We start from the raw sequence: 25,051 nt of genomic DNA on the forward strand, positions 1-25,051 counted from the left end.
TTGGCAGAATCTTTGGAAAGCAAATGGAACAGCACAGTTTATATAAAGGCAAAATTTCTTTCTCCATGTATACGTATTAAAAGGAATCCAATCACTGAATTTCTTGCTGTTCACTTGCTCACAAGAACAAATTGTATAAATATTCCTGAAAGGTGAATTTGTGAATCAAGTACCTTAAATATTTGATAAAAGCAAACTTTTATGTTACAGATTTAGATAAAATCCTTTCATTGCATAGCAAATGACAAAGATTTTATGTAATTAATCTTTGCAGTTTAAATACCGTTGTCAATGTTAATTATTTACAAGGCTTTGACCACTGGCTTTTCACATCCAAACTTGGAAACAAGTGTAATGAAGAAAAAAATTACAGAAATATATAGTACTTCAAACAGTAATGTTTCAAGTATGACCATGTATTCATTCTAACCGATTTGCCCATCATGACTTGAAAATGAACAATTGGTTCTATGTATTTAAAGAAAAGCTTTATCATGCACGAGCACAGTTACAAAGCCATACGCATGAGTGATTTAAAAAAATCCCCAAACTGCATGCTGTCCTAGAAATCTGTATTTCTATGCACCTACAGTAGTTTAATTAAATGCGCACTACTAAGTACCACATCTAAATAGTGTGACTTCTACAAAATTTCATTTGGAACTATTCAGAAACACCAGCTGCAAAAAAAAAATAAATTAATATTTCCTTAAAAAATCCTGCCAACTCAGCACACTCCTTCGGAAATGTCTATTACTATCCATTATCTCATCCCAAAGGATAAACTTAGAGAAACCATTATTAAATTTTGAACCCAACTCTATTATAAATATTTAGTGTCATGGGAACACTCTGAACTCTACTCCTTATTTTGCTCTGGAGACATCACCTAAGGGAAGCATTCCATTTTAAGTGTATCAAATAATGAAACAGTGGCATGTTTCTCAGTTTTTCTTAAGCAGTATGTTCCACAAAAAAAATTAATATATATTTCCTTCATCAGTTTGTATTTGTCATGACTTGTACATAGGTTGCCATGTTCTGCATCACAATTGTTTCCATCTACATACTGTAGACAAATAGGGAATTATGAAAATTTACTAAATTATTAAACTGCATTTAAATGAGAAAATAACTTACCTTGCACATCTGCACTATCAACAAACTGTTCATTGTGAAGATCTGGAAAGTGCAAAATTAGCTGTTACAGAATTACAGGGTTTCAGCAATAAGCTACTGTAACATATAGACATACAGCAAGCCAAAACACTAAGATATGACACAATATTGAAGAACAGGTAAATAGCACCTTTTTTAAAAAAAAATTAAAAAATCCTTCAATAGATACTGTAATAAATGTGCTAGAGATTATAATTTCAGCTGCAGTTCACAACAGTAACAAGGTTGTCCTGGTCGTAGAAAAACTGTTTATTATTCCTCTCCAATGCTTTTGCCTAACCACTTCATAGACAAGGGCTGAATATATAGTATTCACTACAGCAAATAGAGACCAAAATTTTCAAGCTTACGTACTTTGTAACGGACAACAAAATCCATTTCTAGTCACCAGAATAAAAACCTGGCTTTTGCAATGAATTGGTCACGTGTATCTCTCCACCATAATATGAGAATTTAAGCTATTTCATTGCAGCGCCTTTCTCTTTGGTATCCAGGAAATTGCCTACTAACTTCTAGTTTCAGAATAATGTTTTTCATACCATAGGCCGAATAGCCAGAAATAAATCAACCTGACTTACATGTAGTCTTCTCGGAAAGCTAAAAGAAAGACCTAATCTTTTTTTAAAAAAGTATTGCCAAACTACTTATTTTGACTAGCAAATATACGAGGTCTGCTCGTATATAAACACTAGCACAGAGGTATTCATCAGGTTACTAGTTGACACTGTACTATAGCCACTGTAAACTGATGAGACAGATTTTATATATGGTGTCAACCACTCCCAGGGTTTTGCAGAGTTATGTTTATGAAAGGTTAACAGCAGGCACTAATATAAGTATCATGACTCTTTTCAGGCAGTAGGTGAAACCTTGAAGAAAAAGTGGCTCTGTCTTCAAAAAAGTGACCTGACCTTTGCTTTGGTGGGTTTTTACTCTGCAAGAAATAAAAAGCACTGCATGCTTTCCAATGCATCCTTTCTAGCTGATAAACTATTTTGTTCTAGCACTCAGCACAAAAGGACTAAATTTTTAAAAGATCAAGTAGCATGTTATTAGTGCCAGCTAACAATGGCTCCATATGTCATACTAGAAACAAGCTTCATAGACCTGGAACATGTCATACAAATCATGAACACTGTAAATATGTAATTGGCCAAGAACCTTTGATATGCTTACTGATCAGAAGTAATTCTCATTGAATTAAATATATTTAATTTTATAACGACTTTGCAGTTCTTTGGATATCAAAGGCATCACAAATCCGGCATGCTTATCATTTATGACACTTCTGCTCCGAGAATTTCTTGCAGCATGCAAAGAACTCTCTGTAGGGTAACTGTGACATATCGCACCAGCAAGCTAACCTAAGAATGACCTGACAATTAATAAAATCTGTGCAAAAATCACAGTAGTATGTAATGTTTTTACCTGCAATGGATGAAATGTTTCTGGAACCACCTGTAGTTCAGAATAAACAATAGTGGGGGTTTTTTATTGGACACAGAATACATTGATAGCAAAAGTAATTCTTGTATATGATGTGGTAGTAAAGAACCCCTTCTGTTAGCAGACTTTAAAGTATTTGAATATATTTAAGTTTAGTGTAAAATAATGCTTTTATGGAGCCAGATCCTGCAGTCTTTGCACAGCTAAAACTTCCATGGAAATCAATGGGAGCTTTTAAAGTATAATAGTAAGGACATGTCCAGGGTCACTAGTATAATACAGTTCTGCTGGTATGCTTTATGTGTCCACTCAGACTTTCTCCGTCACTTATAAGACTGTAAGAGATCAAAATATAAAAACCCATGTGAATTCAAGAAGATAAATACCCTTCTTAACTAAAGAGTATGGCTTCAAAGAGCGTATGGCATGTAATGTTAGTGCATTTTTTGATTGGCTAAAATATTAAGTATCATTGAAATATTTTAACCTTGTCTTGAATATTTACAATATATTAAGTGAATTTTAAGAAAAGTTAAAAAAAATCCCTACTGTAACTTCAACAGCAACGACCATTTTGGGGAGAACTGTAGCAATGCCTACGATGGCAGAATTTGGCTCCGTATATTCTGTTACCAAAAATACAGACTGTTTATATGACATAAATTGATTTTTAAAAGTTACTAGAGCTATAAGCACCATGGGCCTAGCCCTACAGGTTATACATTGGAATTCCAGGGAGAGTTTGCCTCAGTGAACTACAAGGAACTGTGCTTTGTTTGCAAAATGCGCTCGATGCTATTTTTCTGCAAAAATCAGGTATTCCAGATCTAAACTTTTTGATACCCAAAATTAAAGGGGGCTGATCCTCCAGACCCCACCCCTACGGAGATGCTACGCTGCAGAAGGTGCAACCTCTTCCGTAGGCACCGGAGTATTCCCAGCCAGCCCTGCCCCGGCAAGGCAGCGCCGCGCTCCCGGTGGCTTCACTGGGGCAACTCTAACCGGCCGCGTGGTTACCCGCCAGGTTCACAGACGGCCTGTTACTATCATCGCTACTCCGGGCAGCGTTTGCCTACGCTGCCTTCCACCGAGCTGTGCTTCCAGCCGCCAGCCCGCCAGCGCGAGGGCCGGCCGGTGCTGGGGGGGGGAAGGGGCCGCTGCCAGGCTCGCTGCTGACTCGCGCCATTGTTGATTTCGCTGTTGTAGGGGAAAGGCTCTAGGGCGGCAGATAAGGCTGTTGCCATGGTGATGAAGGAGATGCCGAGGGAGGAGTCTGCCGAGGAGAAGCCCCTCCTCACTGTGACATCACAGGTGGGCGGAGCGCGGGGCTCTGCGGAGGCCGCGGCGGAGCGCGGGGGCCGGCGGCGAGGCCGCAGCCGCTCGGGGGAAGCGGCGGCCCCAGGCGGAGGCGGCCCAGCGCCCCCGGCCGCCCCGCGGTGCTGGGATCCCCTCGGCCAGAGGGACCCGCACCCGGGCGGCGCTGCCCCCTGACGCGCGGGGTGCCGAACGCAGGGGCCGGGGGGGCGCAGCAATCGGTTTGACGGGAAAAGTTACACAAAAATGCGCTTTCTCCCCTCAAATGAAGGGATCCGTAGAACGTACGGTACACATCAGTTACCAGAAACTGTATTTAAAAAGCAATTTAAAATTTCAGTTGTAATTCATGCCATCAATATTCGCGCTACAAACACTCATTTGCAACGCACATAAAATATTCACGCTCAATGAATACATGAAATAAACAACCACTTCACAGTGGTACCACTTTCCCTGTCGCCCAATCCCACCCCTAAGCTCTCACTGGGATTCCACTCCTGGCCCAGGTCAGCCGGCATTCTTTTGCACAGCTCACTGCTTTCGTTTTACAACTGCATTCCAAGGAAGGATATCATGTCATCACGGGAAACCTCACACCTTGGAGTAGCCAACAAACCTTGGGTGGTTTCATTAGTTACTTGAAGATAGTGACTGAATGCTACTGTAACACACAGCCCTTCCATCGCACTGCAGGAGCGGATTTTATTCCCTCCTGTCGCTCACGTACGTGAGTTTGTTACCCAAGCAAGTGCATTCAGCTTACTGTTAATATTTAGCACACGTAAGTTGTTCCTACTCCTCAGGAGGTTCAGTGGAATTAAGAACAACTATGTGGTAAGATTAGGTGAGAGAATTCAACAAAAGCCACAATCCTGTTTTATTCCTTCCGTGGTTTTGGATAACAGCTACTGTACTTTCTGGAAGTATTTAAGTTGCACGCAAGGCCAGCACGTACTTCTCTTACAGAGCATCGCAGATGTGCTGCACTAATGCGCACACGTTACAGAAACACCATCTGCCACCCTGGAAAGCAGGGCTGGCACCCTCCTTCCAGCCCCTGCTGAACGCTGTGTTCTGCTTGCGGTGAACACAAAGCAATCACACAAAGGAAAAGGGTGCTCCCTTCAAGGCATCATTTCCAATTCCTAAGTGACAAACAATTAGACTCCAACATAAAATGCTGTCCCCTCTACCTCCCCCACAACCACCGCCACTCCACCCCCCAAAAAACCTATTTGAAAACTTCCATGGGTTTCAACAGGGCCAGGAGCCTGGGTTCATTAAATGTTTAGTGCACCATTTGTAGTGGTTGTCGGTCAGTCTCCTCAGTGATAGTCTATGATAAATTTATGAGTAAAATGCTTGTCTCTGTTAGTCAGTGTAATTTCTTCCACTAAACAAATACCTACTTCCCTGCTATGCACCAAAGGGGTGCAGAAGCCAAAAGGAAGCAGACTCAAGTGAAAAAGTGAGTATTTTCCATAGCCATCTTTGCATCATGTATGTGTGATGTGCAGTCATACGACCATGTTGCATACATCATTTGTATCCTAGTTGTCTGGCTGTGATGTTGTTTTGAGGTGCTGTCTCTTTAGTGTGTCTGTGTAAACCTCTCGTTCAGACCATTCATTCAGAATAATGCACTGCTATATTGCTATATACGTTTAACCATCACCATCAAAGTGGCTGTGTCTGCTGTTTTACATGATGGAACAGATGGATGTGGTTGCTGCTCACAGGGTGAACCGCATAACTTCCAAGCTGGCTGCAAATTTCTCAAGCCAGATTAAATTGAGTCAAGAGAATAAGGCCTGGTCTTTCCAAAGTTCTCACCACCACCAGACCCGCTACAGGCACATGTGTATTTTAGGAAGTAGCTGTTTACCTTAGGTATCCGTGTTGCTCCACCCCTAAAACTAAGCAAGAAACCAGCAAGTAACTTACAAGGATCAAGCCCAAATAGTATAGTATCGGCTTCTCTAATTTTTTTTTTAAAAAGATAATAAAAAAAGAAAAAAGTGAAATCTCACATTTCCAAAATCCTTGATGAATGGAGGATTAATCATGTCTGACTATAGAAGCAGGAATCATAGGTGGAACCTGATACACAAAGAAAAGACTCCAAATCCTTGTTTTAAGATAAATAGATAGTGATAGTGTATGAAGACCCCTGAACTAATATTTTAAAAGGTGTCTCTTCACTCTTTTCCTCTGGACAAAGTTAAAAACACGTCCAACACAGAAGTCGGATAGATATTCACATTTTATTTTATGCTCCTAGCACAGACCTGCTTGTAAAATATGATACTTATTTGTCATAATAATTACTGTGAATTAAATTTTAATGAAGTTTCCAATTCACAGATTATTTTGTATCATCAGGGTTTATTTGATATCATCAGATCTGGAGGCAAAACTTCAACTAACAAACCAAAAAAAGCACTGCAGACTCCAGTGGGGCTATGCCAATATATGGTAACTAGGAATCTTGACCAGCATTTCAACGGTAATGAGAATAGTACAATCAGCAGAGGTGTATTCTAGGTAACTGAATTGGCCTCTCAGTATCTACTTTGTGTGATTGTCTTAATTACTTTCAATGAAAGTCACTTCATTGGTATGAGAAAGCATTCAGCAGCTGTCAAATTTAATACTTCAGGTATCAACAGAGAGTAAGCTTTCAGTACTAATGGGATTTTGTAGAACATAACTCTATGCCATGTTGTTGTCTCCTTTTATCTCTCTAAAAATAATTCAGAGGAGACTGGAATAAAGGAAAAAGCTATTTTTTAATATGAATAGAACCTAGAAAAAGAGAAAGAAAATTTGATGAGGATTCAAAGATTAACTGGAAGTTAAGCTCTGAATCAAAGTACTTCTAACTGAAGCAGAGAAATAAATGAGAAAAACTGTGCAAAAAAGTTTGAATTCAATTCCAAAACAATTTTTTTGTTTAACCTCTTCACAGCTTCTCTGCATTTGTCAGGAGAAAAAAAGCTCACTTCAGACTTATTTTCTAATGAGAAATTTGAACCTGAATATCCCCTGCAATGATAGCTTAATTCTACAGTCAGCTATGAAATTCTCAATTTGCTGCAGGTCAGTGAACTTCAAAGGATCTGATTCAATAAGGTTCTTCGATCCACACTTATACTTTAAAATATGATTAACTGCTTTATCAAGAAGTAAAAAGCACATGCTTGAACACCTTGCCAGCCTGATTTTAAACAAACAAATCTCAGTGTCACAAGAGTTACTTGTCCCAGATTCATCACACCTAATTTAGATTCTTCATTAGAGTACATAAATTAGACAGCTAGTGATAGTAGCACCCCTATAAAGATAATAGAAAGACAGACCACCTGCAGGAGATGATTCATATCCAAGACGATCCTGTGGCAAATATACTTTGTTTTTATATAGAACAGAAATGGGAGTCCATGAAAAATTCACTATTAGGAAAAAAGCGCAAAGCTTATATTGAAAGCTATTCCCACTTCTGACTGTAACTGAAAAGTATGGGAGCTGCCTACTTAGAATTTACACGAACTACACAGACATTGCTGGGAGTAAAGTTTTAATACTGACTGCTTACAATTTACAAAGTTAACCTACAGAACAGTTAGGTTTTAGAATTTGAACCAGAAAGTGGAAATTTTACAAGTTGAAATTACATTATAAGAAACGTGGAGATTCATCCTATCCCATAAAAATGCAAGCTACAACACACAAGTCATAATAATAAAAAAAAGAGATCTATTTCATGACTACACCCCAATTAACTCCACCAGATGCTTAAGATTTTTTTAATAGTCTCATGATGAGGTATTAGTGAGTATTCAGAGTAGGAGCAAAAAAAATTTTTTTTTAATGAGCTTCATTTACATGCTATTAGTTGATCCAAGCACATTTAGATTTACTCAAGGGCTTATGAGTAAAATACTCAAACATTTCCACTGCCTGAATGCCACTGTTTTAGTGTTTGGGTTTTATTCATTTGTTTCTGTTTTTTCCTTGGTCAGTTGGGCTTTTTGCTTTGTTCCGGGGTTTTGTGGGGTTTTGGTCTTTTTTAAACCTTGATAGCAGATCTTTCAACTGCTTCAGTTTTTTAAAGGAAACAGAGTAAAGATAGCTAATACTCAGCTCCCAATGTTAGTAGATTTTCTGGTTGTGTATCAAGGACTTACTACATGAATTTGATTGCATAATCACCATTTCCACATAGAAGTTAACAGTCCCATTTGAATCAATCACATTCATTCTAAGCTTCTTAGCATTAGACTTGCCTTGACTTACAGCCCACTCCGCAAATGTTTACTAAATAACGTTATAACAGAATAGTGGAAAGTTAAAGAGAGCGTAATTAGCTTCTGCTCTCTTTTACACCAATCTAAATCAAAATTAACTTAATTTTAACTAACTGATGTATATTAACTTAAAAAAAGGCAAAAATCATGCCCATTGTAGATAGTGACAATAGTTAAGTTTGGGCTACACTAATTCACTGCACATTCCTATCTGTCCTCTGAGAACAGTGGCAGTTTCCTCACTGATGTTAGGAAGACTAGACCGCAGATCACATTTTTTATATTATTTTTAAAGCATTTGCGATAAATTCATTAGCATATTTTCCATACACGTCAAATCTGTCTCCTTTTATTGACTATAAAAGTTTTGAGCAGTTTAGTGGGAGACACTTCTTAAGTCCTACTGATAACTCTTTTTCATCTTTTATTAAAACAGAATAAAGAGAAACCACAAAATGTATAGAAGTATTCTTAGCAGTACAAATATTAATTGGTTCTTTACCATTAAGTTAAATATTGCTCGATACTATTATTGGCTGTAGGGCAGTATGCCTTATTTCAGCAGAAATATTCTCATGAGTATAATAAAGTTGCCTTGACAATATGCTTAAAAGTCATAAATTGGCTGCTTGCCTGAAGTTATACAGATTTCTGTCACAAATTAAATACTTTCTTAAAAAAAATAACAGTTTTAATTTGAAATTAGCATGGGAATTGATGGTGTAATTTTTTCATAAAATTAAAAATTAACTATACATTTTCATACATTTTAAAATGCCTTACTATTCCAAAAGCACAGAAAGATTTGGGCAAACTTTTTTTTTTAAATAATACACCAGTTTAACCCTGAGGTTTTATATGAATTATTAATAGGAATTAATTTTCAGAAATTTGTTGGGTTTTCATTCATGAATACTTTAAGTAAAAATATACTATCCTGTTAAGGGACTGCAAGCCACGTACTACAGTTCTATATTCAGTGAACTCTCTGTACAGTGAAACTGTTCTACTGAAATCCAAGTTCAAAGAACAACCAACCTTCAAGTTTCAAGCCCTTCCATCTGCAAGAAATGTTTCAAAGCAACTACACATGCCATGACAGATCCCTACAGAGAAAGACTGTATAACTTGACAAGAAATTGTGACTTGATTCCTATGACTGTCACAGTAATACATCCAAAACTACAACCTTATTCAAGATACACTAAGGAACTCTGTTTTAAAAGAAAAATCCACAGAAAGGAAAAGAAAGATCTGTGTGATTTCAAAGTAATTACAACCAATATACAAAGATAAGTAAAAGATAAATTTTGTTGCGTGGGAAATGAACAAAGAGCATTTTCAACACAGTTGAAGATCAACAGGAAAGGCATAAGCTTTACAAAAGCTAAATTCTGTGAGAAGTCATGATATATTAGATATAGTTCATTCTCTCATCTTCATAGTCTTTATGCTGCTAAAGCATGAAGATTTGGTCTTTAAAAAAAAAGCAGCAGTTGTACATCTTCCACCTAAACTGACATCTGATTTTATAACCACACTCAGAATGGTGCATGAAGCTATATACAATCTACTACTGCTGAAACTCTTGAACTTATCTATGGATCACTGGTGGTTCACAAAGAATTTGTACATGCAATTTAGTTCTGTATGCTGTTAGTCTACTTCCAGCTAATGAAAAACATGAAATAGTAGTATTTTGTAAGCAATCATCATAGTTGTGCCCAGAGATGCTGCAAGACTACAAATATAATACCTGCAATGTGAGTGAAACAGCACCCCTCTAGTTGCTGTCCTCTGCATCTTATTTAAAAGCATTTGAGAACTGTGGCTCTCAAAGTCAGACTTCCTCTTCAGCTGGAGTTGCCACAGAAGAAGTAAATTCAATGAATGATACAGAAACCAAAATCTGGCATCATAAATTACTGTTTGTTCCCTGTAGACACTATCACGACACTTGTGCCTCCTTCTACAATGTAGGTTTCTTCAGGGCTTTCTCAACAGGTAACTAAGATTCTGTAGCCTTCCTGTTCTACAAGACTACTCCAATCTGCATTTACTCAGCTTACATATTAAATTTGTTAATCCCTCAATTAACCAGCAGACCATTTTAGGAGTACAGACTAGGTACTTCCATAAACTAACATTACAGAAATAATTTCTTTAAAGGAACATTCTTTAACTTAGTGACCATATTACTTCAAGGATCTCTAAGCATCTATGATGAGTTAATTTTGTCTTGATTACCATTGCAGTTCTCCAGTTCGGACAATGGTATGGGGAAGAGGAGAGGCTAGAACTCAAATTGCAGGGCAACACCACAAAGACAACACACAGTCAAGTAACAGAAAATAAATAAAATCTTCCAACACCCAGGAAAGCAAGGCACTTGTTTTAGTAAACAGCTTCTTTTACTTTAAAAGTGCATAGAGCATGCAGATTTACAGTAAATCACATTTTTATACGAGTAGCAAGGGCCAAACTGTAAGTCACAGCCAAAATATGACAAGTGTAAATGTCCTCCCCTTTCCCCATAATCCAGCAAGACAGTTAAGCGCATGCTTAACCTTGCGTTCTGCAGAACACGCTTAAGTGCCTTGCTGGAGTGTGGCCAAAACACAAGAACCAGATACAACTCTCATGTTTAATTTCCTTTAGCCAGACCAAGAGGAACAGAGATGGTAAACTGTGAGATATTTAGTTTTACCTTGCAACAATACACCATAACTCACGTAGGTCATCACTTACAAACGCAGGTAGGATGCCACTGTGATACAGCGGTCACAGCAAGTTATCATCAAGCAATACAACTGCTGCTTATGAAGATGCCACATAAACGTGTTACCATTTACTGATTTAGGCATGAAGCATAGGTTTTAAACAACACAGCCGGCCTGTGATTTTAAATATCCAATACAGTGTCTATAGTAATCCTCCCACAGCTCCTCTGACTTCACACAAACCCTATGACAGTTGTTTGCATTAAGCCCCAGTGGGTGACTTGGCTTGTGAGATTTCAGGTAAGACAGTGCCTCTGATCCACAGGCCACTCCACTCACTTCCTACTACTTGGCAACAGAGTACCAGTCACCACCTGCTCAGCAAGACTAGTCTTCAGAAAGGCAGCAACACCAAAGTGCTCCTCACAGGAGGGTGAAATCAGTTTGTCTCAGTTTTAGAGCTTCCTGCAATTCACATTAGGTGAAAGTCAGTTATACTGTGTGCTGTGTGAATTGATTCTCTGTTCTTGTGAAAACCAAATATTTGGCTGGCATGTCAGTTTTGTTGGGACATGAATTCACACCAGAATGACAGAGAAAAAAATTAGTACCACCTGGTACAAGGCAGATGCAAAAAGTCAAGCAGTGATCACACTACGCAATAGTAAATAAAGTGTGAGATGATAACTTGGGTTGTGAAATATTTATAAACATGCTAGAACAGTGGGTGAAGAAAAACATAACTCATGCAATTTGAACTTCTAGCACCAGCCCCAGACTAGTGATTTTGTCAGGAGTTCCCTCTCCAAACCTCCCTCAGCAAGCAGAAAAGGTCTTCCAGTTCTTATCCTGCTAAGATAGTGATCTGCAGACAACTGTCAGGTCAGTACTTCCAGTTACGCTCTAGAGAACAATAACCTCAATTTCTACTTGTGGTTCCCACTAATCAGTTTTTAGAAATAGATAGCTAGTGGAAATTACTTCACTTGTTTCCACTAATCCTAGTGAGTGCCATCAAAGATCATGTTGTGCCAGCTGCGTGCAGAGAACCCATTATCAAGAAGCCATTGCTATGTATCATACAAATAATTAGTGATTGAAGTTAGTTGGTGCCTTAGTAGATACGTCTGGTTAAGTTAAAAGAACAGCGTAAAACTTACAAACTACTTAAGTTAATCTAACTTTTTCATCTATTTGTCCAGTCTCACTCAAGCAGCAGTTAAGTTTCTCAAAGTTCAAAAACAGAATTTCCCCAATAGAAAATCTGAGTTAAAAGGTTGCTGCTTTCTCCCATGCTCAGTACCACACCCTGAGCTTTCTAGGTCAGACCATTTCACTGATGCAGCCAGCAGCCCAACCACACGCGCACCAGCACGCTGAGTGGGCAGTACAGCAAAAGGTGCAAGTGCCCAGGAGATTATTTGTACAGGGGATTACCCATTAGTAGTATGGGACTTCCTAAATTAGTGCATTGAGTAATTCAGTCAGCCTCTGGTGACAAAATGGGTAGAAACCAATCCAACTAACTTGGATAGCTAATTACATCTACGTTTTAGGTGCCTCTTGAACCAGCCCTTTAGAATACGTTCCATATATAGCCAGTGGGAAAGCTAGGTGCCTTTGACAGTTTCCTGAGGGACAGCCTAAATTAGGTAGCCAGGATCTCCCTCTGGAGTTGCTTTTCTAGGCGTTTATCTCTCCCTCTTGAACATGGTGGGAGTTTAGGCACTTAATTTAAGAGAACTAGTTCACTATGTGCTCAAAACATAGGTGCTAATTAGCTGCCTATGCCTGACTGGAACCCCACAATTTAGATTACAAATAATTTATCTTAAAGGCTAGCATTGTGTTACGCCCTACTAACATTTGAAAAAAAACACAATCAAAACAGCATGCATCGTGCACTGCAAATGGATCAAGATCAGGAGCACGGTCAAAGGGTATGAAATGGAACGGCAGGACCATACCTTACTGACGGCCTCAGCCCACTCCAGCACTCCAAGAGCGAAAGCCCAGAGCTCTAGGAGGGGAAAGCAGACAAAGCAGTTGCAGCCATGAGCAGGATAGGACACGCAGGTGAACATTATCAGCTGTAAATGTGACACTGAGTAAAAAGCTGGCCTCCCAGCTCTTCCCCTCAGCACCGGGCCTGCTCCAGCTCCCTTGCCTCAAGGCCAAACAAAGCTGCTCTATGGAAACTTTTCACAACAGAGCCTGTCAACTGCCCACCCCGCTTTTTTCTTTATTTTGATTTTAAATCAGGCTACTCGCTAAGAATTTCATAACTCTCTTACTGCAACATAAGATGTAGGCTGGGAGCAAAGCAAAACCAAAGCCATAGCAGCTGCTGCATGCATACATACATAATGGCGCATTTGTCTCTAGCATAGTAAAACACCCACCAGCACCACAAGAGGCCCCTGCGTTAGGCCCTGAGGAGGAGCAGAAAGCTGGTTTTCCAGGGCCACAGAGCTGCCCCCACAGCAGCAGCTGGGCACGCTGTGCCCCGCGCCAGCTCCCTGGGGCAGGGCCAGGCCTGAGGGGAGGCTCCGGGGCCGAGGCTCCGGGAGGGTTTTACCTTCCCTGCTTTGCCTGTTTTCCCAAGCAGGGAGCTTCAGCGGGGGCAAGGGGAGAAAAATAAGGCCTAGGAGGATTTAGGGGTGACTTCAGGGCAGAGGAAGAGGTGCCAGATGGGCAACTGAGGGAAGCTAAAGCCAGGCTGGGCATCGGCACAAAAAATCCCCTCACAGCCACCGCCACCCTTCAGGGGGCCAGCGGTGTGCCTCTTCCACAGCAGCACCTCCTCTCCTGCCCCAGCACGCCCAGGCCTGAGCATTTCTGACCCCAAACCAGCACCGTTCACAGGGCTCCCACCTACCCTCTCAAGCTTGAGGATCACCCAGCGAGGGAACTACCATGAGCTGCCACCACCTCCTCCTCCTCACAGCGACCACTGACCAAACTGCAACTGGGGAAAGCAAAATTCAGCAGTAAGGGCAGCTGCAGGTAATAAGGTACATCAGCTGAATAAATGCAGACAGCTGGGGATGAGGCAGGTGACGGGGCACGGAAATGGGGACCAGGTGATTCCCCTCAGTGCCCTGGGCTGAGGGGCACTATGGCAGCCGTGGCCTCCAGCACAGCCGCTGTGCCTCGTCTCACATCTCTGATAAATAATTTTTCCTTTGACTACATTTAAGCAGTGGGGCTGATATCAGCCATTGGATGACACTTTTAACTCTTTCAGTATCTCACCCAAAGCACCAACAGGCCCCCACGTAATATGCTTTTTGCAACAAAACATTCCAGTAGCAGTGCTGGGGTGAGAAAAAGCACCTTTTCTGTTGTGCAGAGCAGAAAACAACAGCAGAAGTCAGTTACAGCACATTAATTTGAATTTAGGAGTATTTTGTACCATGGATGAGTGTCTTCAGCTGTATAAGCAGTAGGGAATATCACCCTCCACAGATTTTAGATATCCTTCAGTGAAAGGAGTGCATGTGAGCTTTTTCTTTAATTAAAATGAATTTTATAAAGAAAAACTTAGTTCTTAGCACCATTGCAAAAATTTATGGCACTTGCAAGCTAAACTAGTACTCAGAAATCACCAGCTTCACATGCTGAGACTATGCTGCTTGGCACATGTACAGCTGTTGCATGCCCAAGTACGATGCAGTGCTGCCAGCACCTGGCTCCTGCGCCCCAGCCACTTCCTCCAGTGCTGGGTGACGTCGGGTGGCTTTCTTAATTTCCCTTTGCCTCTCTCATCTGCAACACAGAGATAATACTTCTCAGCTCTGTGGCGGTGCCAGGCTTGATTCATGAATGTTTTAAAGCGTTCTGTGATTTTCACCCTGAAAGGTGCTTGAGAACCATAAATTATTACTTTAATATAGATAATAGTTTTCATCCTATGAATGTTTTATAGCACTACTCCAAATTCGTGCCTGATATAACTCTAATAACTTGAGCAGAGTTAAACTAGGGATAAATTTGGTACAATATAAGAGACAGCAAAATGAAATTCAAAAGTGTGAGACCGAGGGCTTACCAAGTGGCATTGCATACAGGGTAGAGTCAGAAACCTACCCACTGCACGCTTGCCTACAGTAAAAATATCAGTTCATGACACTCTTTAACCTGATAAGGTTTGACTAATCATTAAATATCTGCTTCACATAAAATAATATTTTTCTAATATGTTCTATTTCTATACATGTGTAGTTTGTATTTATCGAGAATCAGTAGAATGGATCATGTATTTGCTACCTGTTTTGACCCAGATATTTCAGTTGAAAGCAGATTATTTTTCACAGGAACTATCCTTTTAATAAGACACTCCTAGAGCTTCCAGTCCTTAGTCATGGGAACACAGGACACTGGATTGGGAGGGACCCTATGGGCCACAGTCCACTTCTCAAAAGCAAACACATTATAAACAGCCATGTAGAAAGCTTGTCAAAAGCCATTTTAAGTAGGTAGGCTTTTTGTCCCCCTACCCTAAAAAGAACACTGTTCATACACTTCACTGCTGTGATAGTTAGAAAGATTCTTTTAATTACCAGACCAGATCGATTCATGGCCAATTTAGATCTCTTTGTTGTCGTGCCAACCTATCTCTATAGCTGAAATAACTTTCCTCCTCCAGTGACATCTAACTACTCTCCTTTTATCTATACATGAAGAATTATTCTATTCTTACGCAATCTTCATTTTGTTAGCCTAAGCAAGTCAAAGTCTTTTAGACTCCCTGTAAAATGTGGGGTTTATTCCTCTGATCATTTGAGTGGCCCATCTCTGATGAATTTAACGTATGTGTTCACAACGAGAGTCAGAGAAGAGGAACCTACTTCATTTTCCAATTAAATAAAAATGCTTCAAATGCAGCAGAAAGACAAAAGTTACTAAAAAATTAAATCTTGGTGTTTGCTGGCAAAATTGATGAAGTGGGTGTTACCACCAATATTATTTCAGTTTGATGTTAGAATTTTATCAAGGGACTTTGATACACTGCAGGTATCAAACCAATGAAGGCCTGTCGTTGAACACATCTTATATAAACAATATAACAATGAAATTTCTAGGGATGTGATGATCAGCTTTGAATTTGCCAGACATCTGCTACTTCATACTTCAGCTACACCTTGGAGAAATTAAGTTATTTTCTGATTCTAGTCTCCTTCCTCTCCATGACTCTGAATCTTAGCATTATTGCTGGTCTTCCAAGAGTTTATCCTCTTACTCCTACAACAGGTTTGGGCAATAAATTGCCTTTCCAGTCTGCCTTCAGATTTTCTGTTCTTCACTGTCTGCAGTGACTGATCTTGGCTGCCTTGGTTCTCATAATCCTTCTTCATTCCCTCCTTCCCCCATTATTTCCTATTAAAGAAAATATCCACAGAGTGTAATAGGAAACCTGATAAGCACCCAAATCTCATGTGACAACATACCCTGTTGATACACTCTCATACATGTAGAAACAGATTATTTCCCATGAAGTTTTACATTTACGGTGATTCCTATAGAACCTCTTCTTTCTTCCCTCCTGTCCCCCTGCAAATGGTGGAGGACTTTTCTTTATGTTGTTAGTATATCACAGAATAGATCATTGAAGATCCAGCTGATCCAGAGGCTTTGGCAATCCTTCTGCTGGACTCTGTGTTCACCCAAATATGCCACTTATTGCAAAAATGCAGTGGCTGTTACTAATGCTAGTTCCTAGAATAGGATGTATAAATGCAAAACGAAAAATATATTTGAGCAATTTTTACTGATATCTGGACTTGATCATAAAGAAACTTTAAAAATATTAAAAATAACTTGGACAAGAATTTACCAGGCATCCACCTTCATTTTTTCACCAATAGAAATGAGTAAAGACTGTCACTAAATCACAAACAGAAAAATAAGGTCCTCTTAAGTCTTAAATATCACTATATAGGTAAAAGTATAGACCCAGGGATACTGTGGGTACTGAAAAGCCACGTTTAATGGAAAGCAAAGGTGTGCAGCTGGTATAAATGCAGCCAATCAAGTGTTAAGATTCGCCACATTAACCAAGTAACTTCTGTGCACTGAATGAGACAGCAACCTGGACAATCAATTCGGAGAGTTAAAAACCCACATGATTAAGTCGCCTGTAAATTCCATCTGCAGTATGGGTTTATCATGTGCAGAGTTAGAGTTCGGAACAGTATCATTGCCAGATTTCTAAATTAAGTGCCCACATTTGCACGTTCTGCTACACACAGTTGGGCAGGCAATCACTCATCTGGCCTCCATGTTACTCATGTAAATTGGTATTTTAGTGCAAATGAATAAGTGCACATATTATACAGGCAGTCAGTGTTAGGTGCCAGCTTAAGTGTTTGATCCATCAAAATAACAGATTATTTTATTTCAATAGCTTTGGTATTTTCTTGCAACTTTGTAACACAGAAATCAAGTACTAAACAACAGTGAATCTAAGCTGTTTTGCTTTAATAACTTTAGAGGCAATCCTGCTACTGGAGTACCTAAATGCCTGTAATTAACAAATATAAATTGAGCCTGAGTAAATACCCTTTTTTTGCCAGTTTTAGTCCATATTAGCATCCTAAATTTTAAAATTCAAATATATCTGAGGGAAAATGTTGAAAATTCTATGATAGAAAGAGTGAGAACAGAATGGAGAGGAGAGCAGCAAATGTAAAAGTAAAGCTGAAAGCTCCAGATGAAAGCAACAGTCAGGGGGAAAACATGTTTTCACATTATTAAAGATAAGTGAATGCAGGCCGCACCATCAGACATCCATCCAGCTCAGCCTAGGTCTAGAGATAGATTGCAGAGAGGAGGCTTTTATTTCTGAGACTGTTTTTACGTTTCCTCTTTTTAATCCCTAATACATGAAAAAGCCTGAAATAGATTTCTTTTAGGTAGCAGAAAACCAATGCATTGAAAAAATTACAATTAAAAGGGAAAATTGTTCATAAATTAAAACCGTGTTATGAATCTTCACGGTCAAAACTCATGAAGGAAGTTCATACATTCACCAGGCTCCATCCACTGTCACTCATATGTCTTTGTATTGCAGAGAAGTGTTTTCTGTCTCAGCAGGTTATTGTTTAATGGGCTAATGCATATTCGCTAGATGAAACGGTATTGTGGAAGTTCTGTGGGGAGGCATGTTACTTATGAAAAAAAGACCACTTCCAAATACTAAAAAAAAAGCCCTGCTTAATCTCCTGGTGATAGAGAAGGCCAGCTTCACCCATTGATTTTAAGGATTTACACCAGGCCTTGTATACTTTAGCCCTATAAGCAATAGTATGCAATAATTGCTATGGAAAAATCATCTTGCTGCTTTATTTTTGTGCAGTTTGTAAAACAGGAATATAATTTTTGCCACAAAAGAGTGACTCAAGTTTTTTATTTCAAGCCCAGTTATTTGTACCTCTTCTAACTGCGGTATCTTACTCTCTCACAATCAAAAATAAAGTGCATGATATTGTGAGAATATGTTTTATTTCTTTAAATTCTGCATCCCAACAACACTCTGTGACCCTGGGGTTTTTTGTTGCTAGCTGGTGAATGAGCAGCAAGAAAGCAGACCCCTTCTGAGCCCTTCCATTGACGACTTTCTCTGTGAAACTAAACCAGAAGCTGTTGCAAGGCCTGTAACATCAAATACTGCAGGTAAACAAAATTCTTTACTATCCCTCACTAGAGAAAGAGAGAGAGAATTTTAGTTTTATCTTAATTACAATACATTCTTATCAAGTTGTTTCTTGATTTGTTACTCTTTACACAAAATTATGAGCTGATACTAAATTATAGTTGCCTGATCTATTATAGAACCTTTGTTCATTACGTTTGAGGGCAAATCTGCTGTGATCCAGATCACAAGTACTCCAGTAGATCTCTGGGGCTGAATTAAAGGGAACTTGTTTAAGCTCAAAAGGAAGTACATATCAGTTTGACCAATCTCAATCTTTGTTTTGGCAAAATTTTAACCTATGGAAAAGCCAAGTTTTGTCTGGTTTTACCAAACTCATTCCTACTGTAGAAAGGTTTTCTTTAATAAAACCTTGGGTGGGATGTCAGAGAAAAGGGAAGAGAGATCAAAACAGTTTATTCAGGCTGAATTTGGATTCTTTATTAGTGAAAGGATCTAACACATTTTTTAGCTCCTTTGTGTTGTGATGAGATGGTAAAGCAGATAATAAAAAGTAAGAGTGAATGAAAGCCTTTTGAATTATACTGAATTGTATTTGAAGTATACCGTCCTTTGGAAGTGTTTTTAGAAATTGGCCTCCTCCTATTCGGTATTTGTGCAAAGGTAATCAAAGCAGTTGAGCAGATCAATTGCAATAAAATAAAATCAGCATAGCACTACTATGTTCTATTGCTATCTCCTAAAACGACTTAGCTTGTTAGAAGCTATTTAATTAAAATCTATATACATGCAAACTATTAAATGAATAATTGACAGCTGGGTGATTACCCTCACATCTAATTAATGTGTCTAAAGCAAATGCAAGTTCTAATAACAAAAACTGGAACACTGAATTAAATAACAATTGTAAATGATATTTTTTCCTGTTATATATATAGTCAGAGATACTACAGGCATGAATAGAAATATTTCAGGTTGTTTAAGAGTGGTGTTTGTTGTAAAAAGGTAAGTATCTGTAGATCCTATATCTGCCTGGAATATCTATCAGATTGTGGGGGAGGGGGGTAATTAGATTTATGTAATAACAAAATACAATATTTTTATTCTATGAAGATTGATGAAATGCAGTGATTTACCAAGAACACAGGTAAAGCACTGCAAGAGATAATACAAACTGATCTGTCAAAATCACCTGCCCTATAAAACAAGGATAAAGAAGTTTTTCTGTCTTTTATGTGCTAAAGAATTTTAAATGTTACTTTTTAAGGAACTTCTAAATGAAGAGCTGAGACTGAATATGCCTTTCATACTGATGTAGTCCTTAATAAAAATAGCAGCAGAATTTATAATGATATTCAATATTTATACCCCAAAAGACAAAGAGCAACAATGGTAGAAACCATTACTAAACACACTATTATTCCTTTATAACCCAAGAAGTCCACTACTACAGCTTTCTCCGTAATGCCATGTGGCACAACAGTTGTGCCCTAAACAGCTGTTACCAGTACTTGATAAATCGTAAGATTAAACCAAATCTTATCTAAAAGCCTAATTGTACAGGGAACCCTCTCAACATAAGAAAATCTTACGTAAGGCCATAAACTTAAGACCTAAGATGTCTTTAAGATTTTCAGAGGAGAAGCCTTTTATGCAAATCAAGCTTTTTAAAACTGCATCCAGTTTAGCACCTGAAATCCCTAGTCATACTTCAATATGCTGGTTATCATCTTTAGCCAGGAAATATACACCTACTCTAGTCAAATGCCAACACAATAGTAACTTTTTTGTCCAATTAACCCAAATTTTCTAAAAGTGAGCTATTTGAATTAAAATAACATTGAATTCTAACATTTTGTCTCTAAGTATTATCAACAGGTCTGGATCTCTTGGATCTTAGTGAACCTGTCTTACAAACCCAAAACAAAGCAAAGAAATCAGAGAATCCATCAAGAAGTGAAGGCTTAAAAGCTTCAACCCACAGAAAGAAGACAGACAATTCTGACCTTATCAGTGTGGATACTGAGCAGAAAGTCCAGACTGTCAGAGTTGCAGACAAGTCTTCACTAGATTTAGGTAAGAGTGTAGCTATTTTCTCAGTGCTGCATAGCCTTCTTAGCACAAGTTTCTCCTTGCTACTATCAAAAAATAATAAGCAACATCAGAATTTTTGTTGCATCGTATTTTAGCAGAGAGAGTAACCATTGTTTCACATTATAAACTACTTGAAGCACTTTAAACTTGAAACACTGTGAACACATTTTGCCTTTGCCATTATACCTATTAAGCTGTCACTAAATGTGCAAATAAAGTTTTGAAAGGATTCTTTCAAAAAAGAATTTAGGCAGGGTGAGTAAAGTGGTAGAAAAATCTACAGGGGTATGATGAGAAATTGGTAAAGGACAGAAACCAGAGGCAGCCCATACTGGATGTTCTTTTCAGAATGCAGGTGTCAGAAATACACATTGCATTTGTAAATACTGCTGTATCTATGCATACAAAGAAAAAAAATCCATTCTTGACAAAAGAACTATATTTATACAGATTGAAAAAAAAATCCCAAACACAACTCAATATCCTGCCAAGCATGATCTATAGATAAGCTTTAGAAAAGGTGAATTTAATTTAGTTCCATCCAGACTAAATTACTTGCACTGCAACTGAGAAATTTGCAAGGTAAATGTAATTTGCACCAAGGTAGCAAATTTTCCATTCATCAGTACAGAAATTCTTTTAGAGAACTTCATCTTCAAATAGGAGCTGAACATCTGAGTATTGCAAAGCAAGTCCAGCATATGACTGAATAATATCAGTTGCCTACATAGTAATTTTTAAACGATATTCACTAAAAGAAGTTTTATTTTTACCATTTGACTACAATTAGGAAATTAAAAATATCCCAAACTATCAAGTAGTTAGCATAATTTCATAAACAGATCTAAATTACATACAAATCACTGATTTTAAATCGAGTTCCACTAACATTCTGACCATGAATGGTAATAGATTTAGAAAAGTGTTGTGAATTCCCAACTATTTTCACAGAATATCAGCCAGAAAGATTTCTATATATTGGACCTTAGCTAAACCAGTCTTCAGTGGCACCATTTTCTCTATAACATACATTTAATAGAGGAGATAAAAATTTCTGCAGTAGTTTCTTTAGAAGATTTGTATTTTCTTTTCTTATATTTCAGTTGATATTCAGACACAGCTAGAGAAATGGGATGATGTCAGTTTTCACGGAGACAGGAGTAGCAAGGTCCACCCTTCGGCAGAGCGAACATCATCATCTAGAGCTCCATCAAAAGAGCTTTTATGGTACAACTTTTTGCTTTCCTTACAAAAATATTTCCAGTCCAGCTTTCCTAAGTCACAGAAATACTCCATAACAAGTCGTATTATTGAATCTGTTATGATTACATTAAATGTGTTTAAGCAGACTTTTTGGACAATGTATCATAAGCAAGTGCACTACAAAATGACATTTTGCCAGCAATTTTTAATGTTGTGAAAAGTAGCAGGTGCAATTAATAAATAAAAGTTGGTGAGAATTCTATAGATGCATGCAGTGATCCAAACCCAACTATAAACGTGAGATAAATGACTAAAAAAGGATACGTGGCAGTGATCTGACAGTCACTGGATATCCCGTGTATCTTGGTTTTGCTACCAAGAGGGCAGAATTTTTGTGTATAACTGGAAGAGGCAAGATAAAACACCCAAGCCAAGTATTACATCTTTCACACAGCCCAACTAAAATTGCAGGGGATGTAAATGAGGGAAGAATTGGACTTTGCCTTTTGGGAACAGTTCATGTATACTAATTCTTCTGCCTTCCTGATACATAAGCAACACTCATTTACTACATTATGCATGACCATAATTAGCATTTTCGTACATTATAAGCAGTTTTCTGACCAAATTATATTATCCTGTATCCTAACCTGCCCTTTATCTGGGTGTTTCATTAACTTAGAGCTTTACACAAGTTTTGCTCGGTTAACTTGATTTTGGTCTTCAGGGTTTCATTTTCTAGGGAGAAAGAATATTAGCGTATTGTAGCACAAAAATGCACATGTGCCATGATGAACCCCTGTAATGTGGTGCTTGATTCTTAGACACTGATGGCAGGTACAGCCTGATATCCTTGCATAACCTCATTTTGCCTGGCTATGAAACAGAAGCCTAGTGGTAGAGGCAAAGCCTTCATTCCATTATACTAGTTTCACACCAGTATATACCCAGGGTTCTACTGGTGAGTCAGGCCTGATGCTGTTCTGTTGTATTAGCTATTGTCTGCATGCGACTGAAAAGCTTAAGGGTGGGAACACTGAGAAGGATCCAGGCACTTTTGACAACTGCAAGTTAAACAATTCAGTTAAAAGAAATAACCTAGTTAATCAGTATGTGCTTCTGAACCTGAAAGACACAAGGCAGCACGTCTTAGTGTGCAGTGATGAATATGTAAACGCATTATTTTTAGGTCCACAGAAAACAGATCACAGCCTGAGCTGACTAATGTCAAGAGTGCCTTGGACTCTGATTCAACATCAGAATTAGAACTTGCACCTGCAACACAGGTAAGAGGACTTGGCAGATTTATTAATAATTAAAAGACAAGTATGAATTATCCCACTGGCTGACCGTTCACATAATGGAAGAACTATTTAAGAGATATTTTCAGGATCATCAGTTAAAAGATTCATACAGATGAATCTTCACACAGCTTCCAAATTATGTTACGAAAATCACTTAACTATGCCAGCATCTCAAACATGGGTTTAATACTGCAGTGAACTGTCACCTTCCTGTACAGAAAGACTTGAAACTACAGTTTATAGCGTCATGGGTTTTTCCTTCTTCCAGTTCTGAAATTCAAACTTCTAATGGTTCACTCTGCCTGCAATATAACTGTCCTCAAGGTCTCTTGGACAACAGAAATCCCCGGAATTGGGAAATGGCTGACAATACAGGAAGGAATCATTAGACCAACGTTCATTAGCAGTTTATCTCCACAGGTGGGAGAGCAGTGTGGTCAAAGGACTTTTTTCTGCTGGAAAAGGAACTCTAATACGGAGGGCTCTGAGCTGAAGGTTGTAGATTTGCCCAGTTCCACTGTCATATTGTATATTGGACAGGACCTTGTGGAAATTATTACTTGAGTTGTATGGTTTTAGATATGTACGTATGCATATATATGTACAAGCATACATTTCAATATGCATTCACGTAGATCAGGTTGCTTATACATCTTTCCTGCTTCTTATTTTTTAACTGAATGATTGCAAGTTCAGCCAATGCTACTGGTAGGGGGAAGAGAGAGTTGACTGGTGGATTAACTTTTAGTTGAAAATAATTTTCTCCTCTTCCACAGCTATTTTTAGGCCTGGACTTCAAAAGCTTTCTGTCAGATGGAAAATCTGGAAATTAATAGAAAAAAATAGCCTCATTTGAAAATAGAAAAATGAGATACTACAATGCCAAAAGTATTTCCTGAGACTCTGCACTGGTTTTTGCAGAAATAGAACTGTTATCAGGACCCATTCCTGTGCTTTGGTTAGGAGAAAAGTCTCCTTTACTTCCCTGCATTACAAACAGGATTTTTTTCCACTTTGGAAAGCCTAATACTAGTTGTAATGCATGATACCTTCTCTTTCTGTGCAATATATTTACACATCTTAGTAATGGAAAAGATCTGTTGCATAATATCATCCACTTGAGATGGGCAGTGTGTTTTCACATGCTTCATCGATCTTATCTTTAAGTACACCTAACCTCTTTTTAGGAGGCTGTTCCTCAGCCTAATAGATCTAAATGCCAGCAAGTTTGTGCTTAACCAAGATGTGCATAAATCAAGTGACTGTCACAGAATGTAAGTGCTGTGGCTTTCTGTAAAAGCAGTTACAAATTTAGTATATAACTTCTTTACTTTATATGGTCTATTTCCTGTTTATCTTCCACTAGAATAACTGCAGAAGCAAAAATCCTCAGTTGTAATTCAGTATAAACTCAGTCAGTGGAGGCTCCATACTATTGTGTAAAATGACCAGTATTTCAAAATAAAAACGAAGTGTGAAGTTGAACAAGTTGAAAAAGAAGCAGAGTATAAAATTCTTATCTGTTGCTCTGGTATATTTCATATCTTGTTTTGTTTTCTTTTATCATAAGCTGCTTTTTTTTCAAACTTGTGATCTATTCAAGTCATGAAATGCTGTTAAACCAGTAATTAGTGCAGAGAAATTACCTGAAGTGAGATTGTGTTCTTGTTCTCTGTAGTTTACTTAGAAATTTGGTATTTTCATTCACTGCCTGCTTCACCCCACTTATACATGGACTGTCAAAGTTGTCAGTTCCCAACAAACAGGCTCATCTGTCTTGACGGAGTTCTTAATCTGCATGTAAAAGAAATCACGTTAGAGCTTTTA

At 38.4% G+C, this 25,051-nt stretch overlaps 1 protein-coding gene across 3 annotated transcripts in view; it reads left to right on the forward strand.

The window, feature by feature from the left end:
- Window positions 1-25,051, forward strand: part of PEX5L (peroxisomal biogenesis factor 5 like) — a 117,428-nt gene that overhangs the window by 68,285 nt on the left and 24,092 nt on the right. Inside the window, exons 1-5 of one of the 3 annotated variants that reach the window (XM_037407530.1) lie at window positions 3,837-3,936; window positions 18,532-18,643; window positions 20,490-20,699; window positions 21,821-21,944; window positions 23,110-23,206. In XM_037407530.1, the coding sequence (XP_037263427.1) occupies window positions 3,868-3,936; window positions 18,532-18,643; window positions 20,490-20,699; window positions 21,821-21,944; window positions 23,110-23,206 (612 nt within the window). In that variant the 5' untranslated portion in view covers window positions 3,837-3,867. Of the gene's footprint in view, window positions 1-3,836; window positions 3,937-18,531; window positions 18,644-20,489; window positions 20,700-21,820; window positions 21,945-23,109; window positions 23,207-25,051 lie in introns of those variants that run through there. The other 2 variants (XM_037407532.1, XM_037407533.1) reach the window with 2 other exon arrangements.

This window comes from Falco rusticolus, chromosome 13 (assembly GCF_015220075.1).
Source record: "Falco rusticolus isolate bFalRus1 chromosome 13, bFalRus1.pri, whole genome shotgun sequence".
Classification (NCBI taxonomy): domain Eukaryota; kingdom Metazoa; phylum Chordata; class Aves; order Falconiformes; family Falconidae; genus Falco; species Falco rusticolus.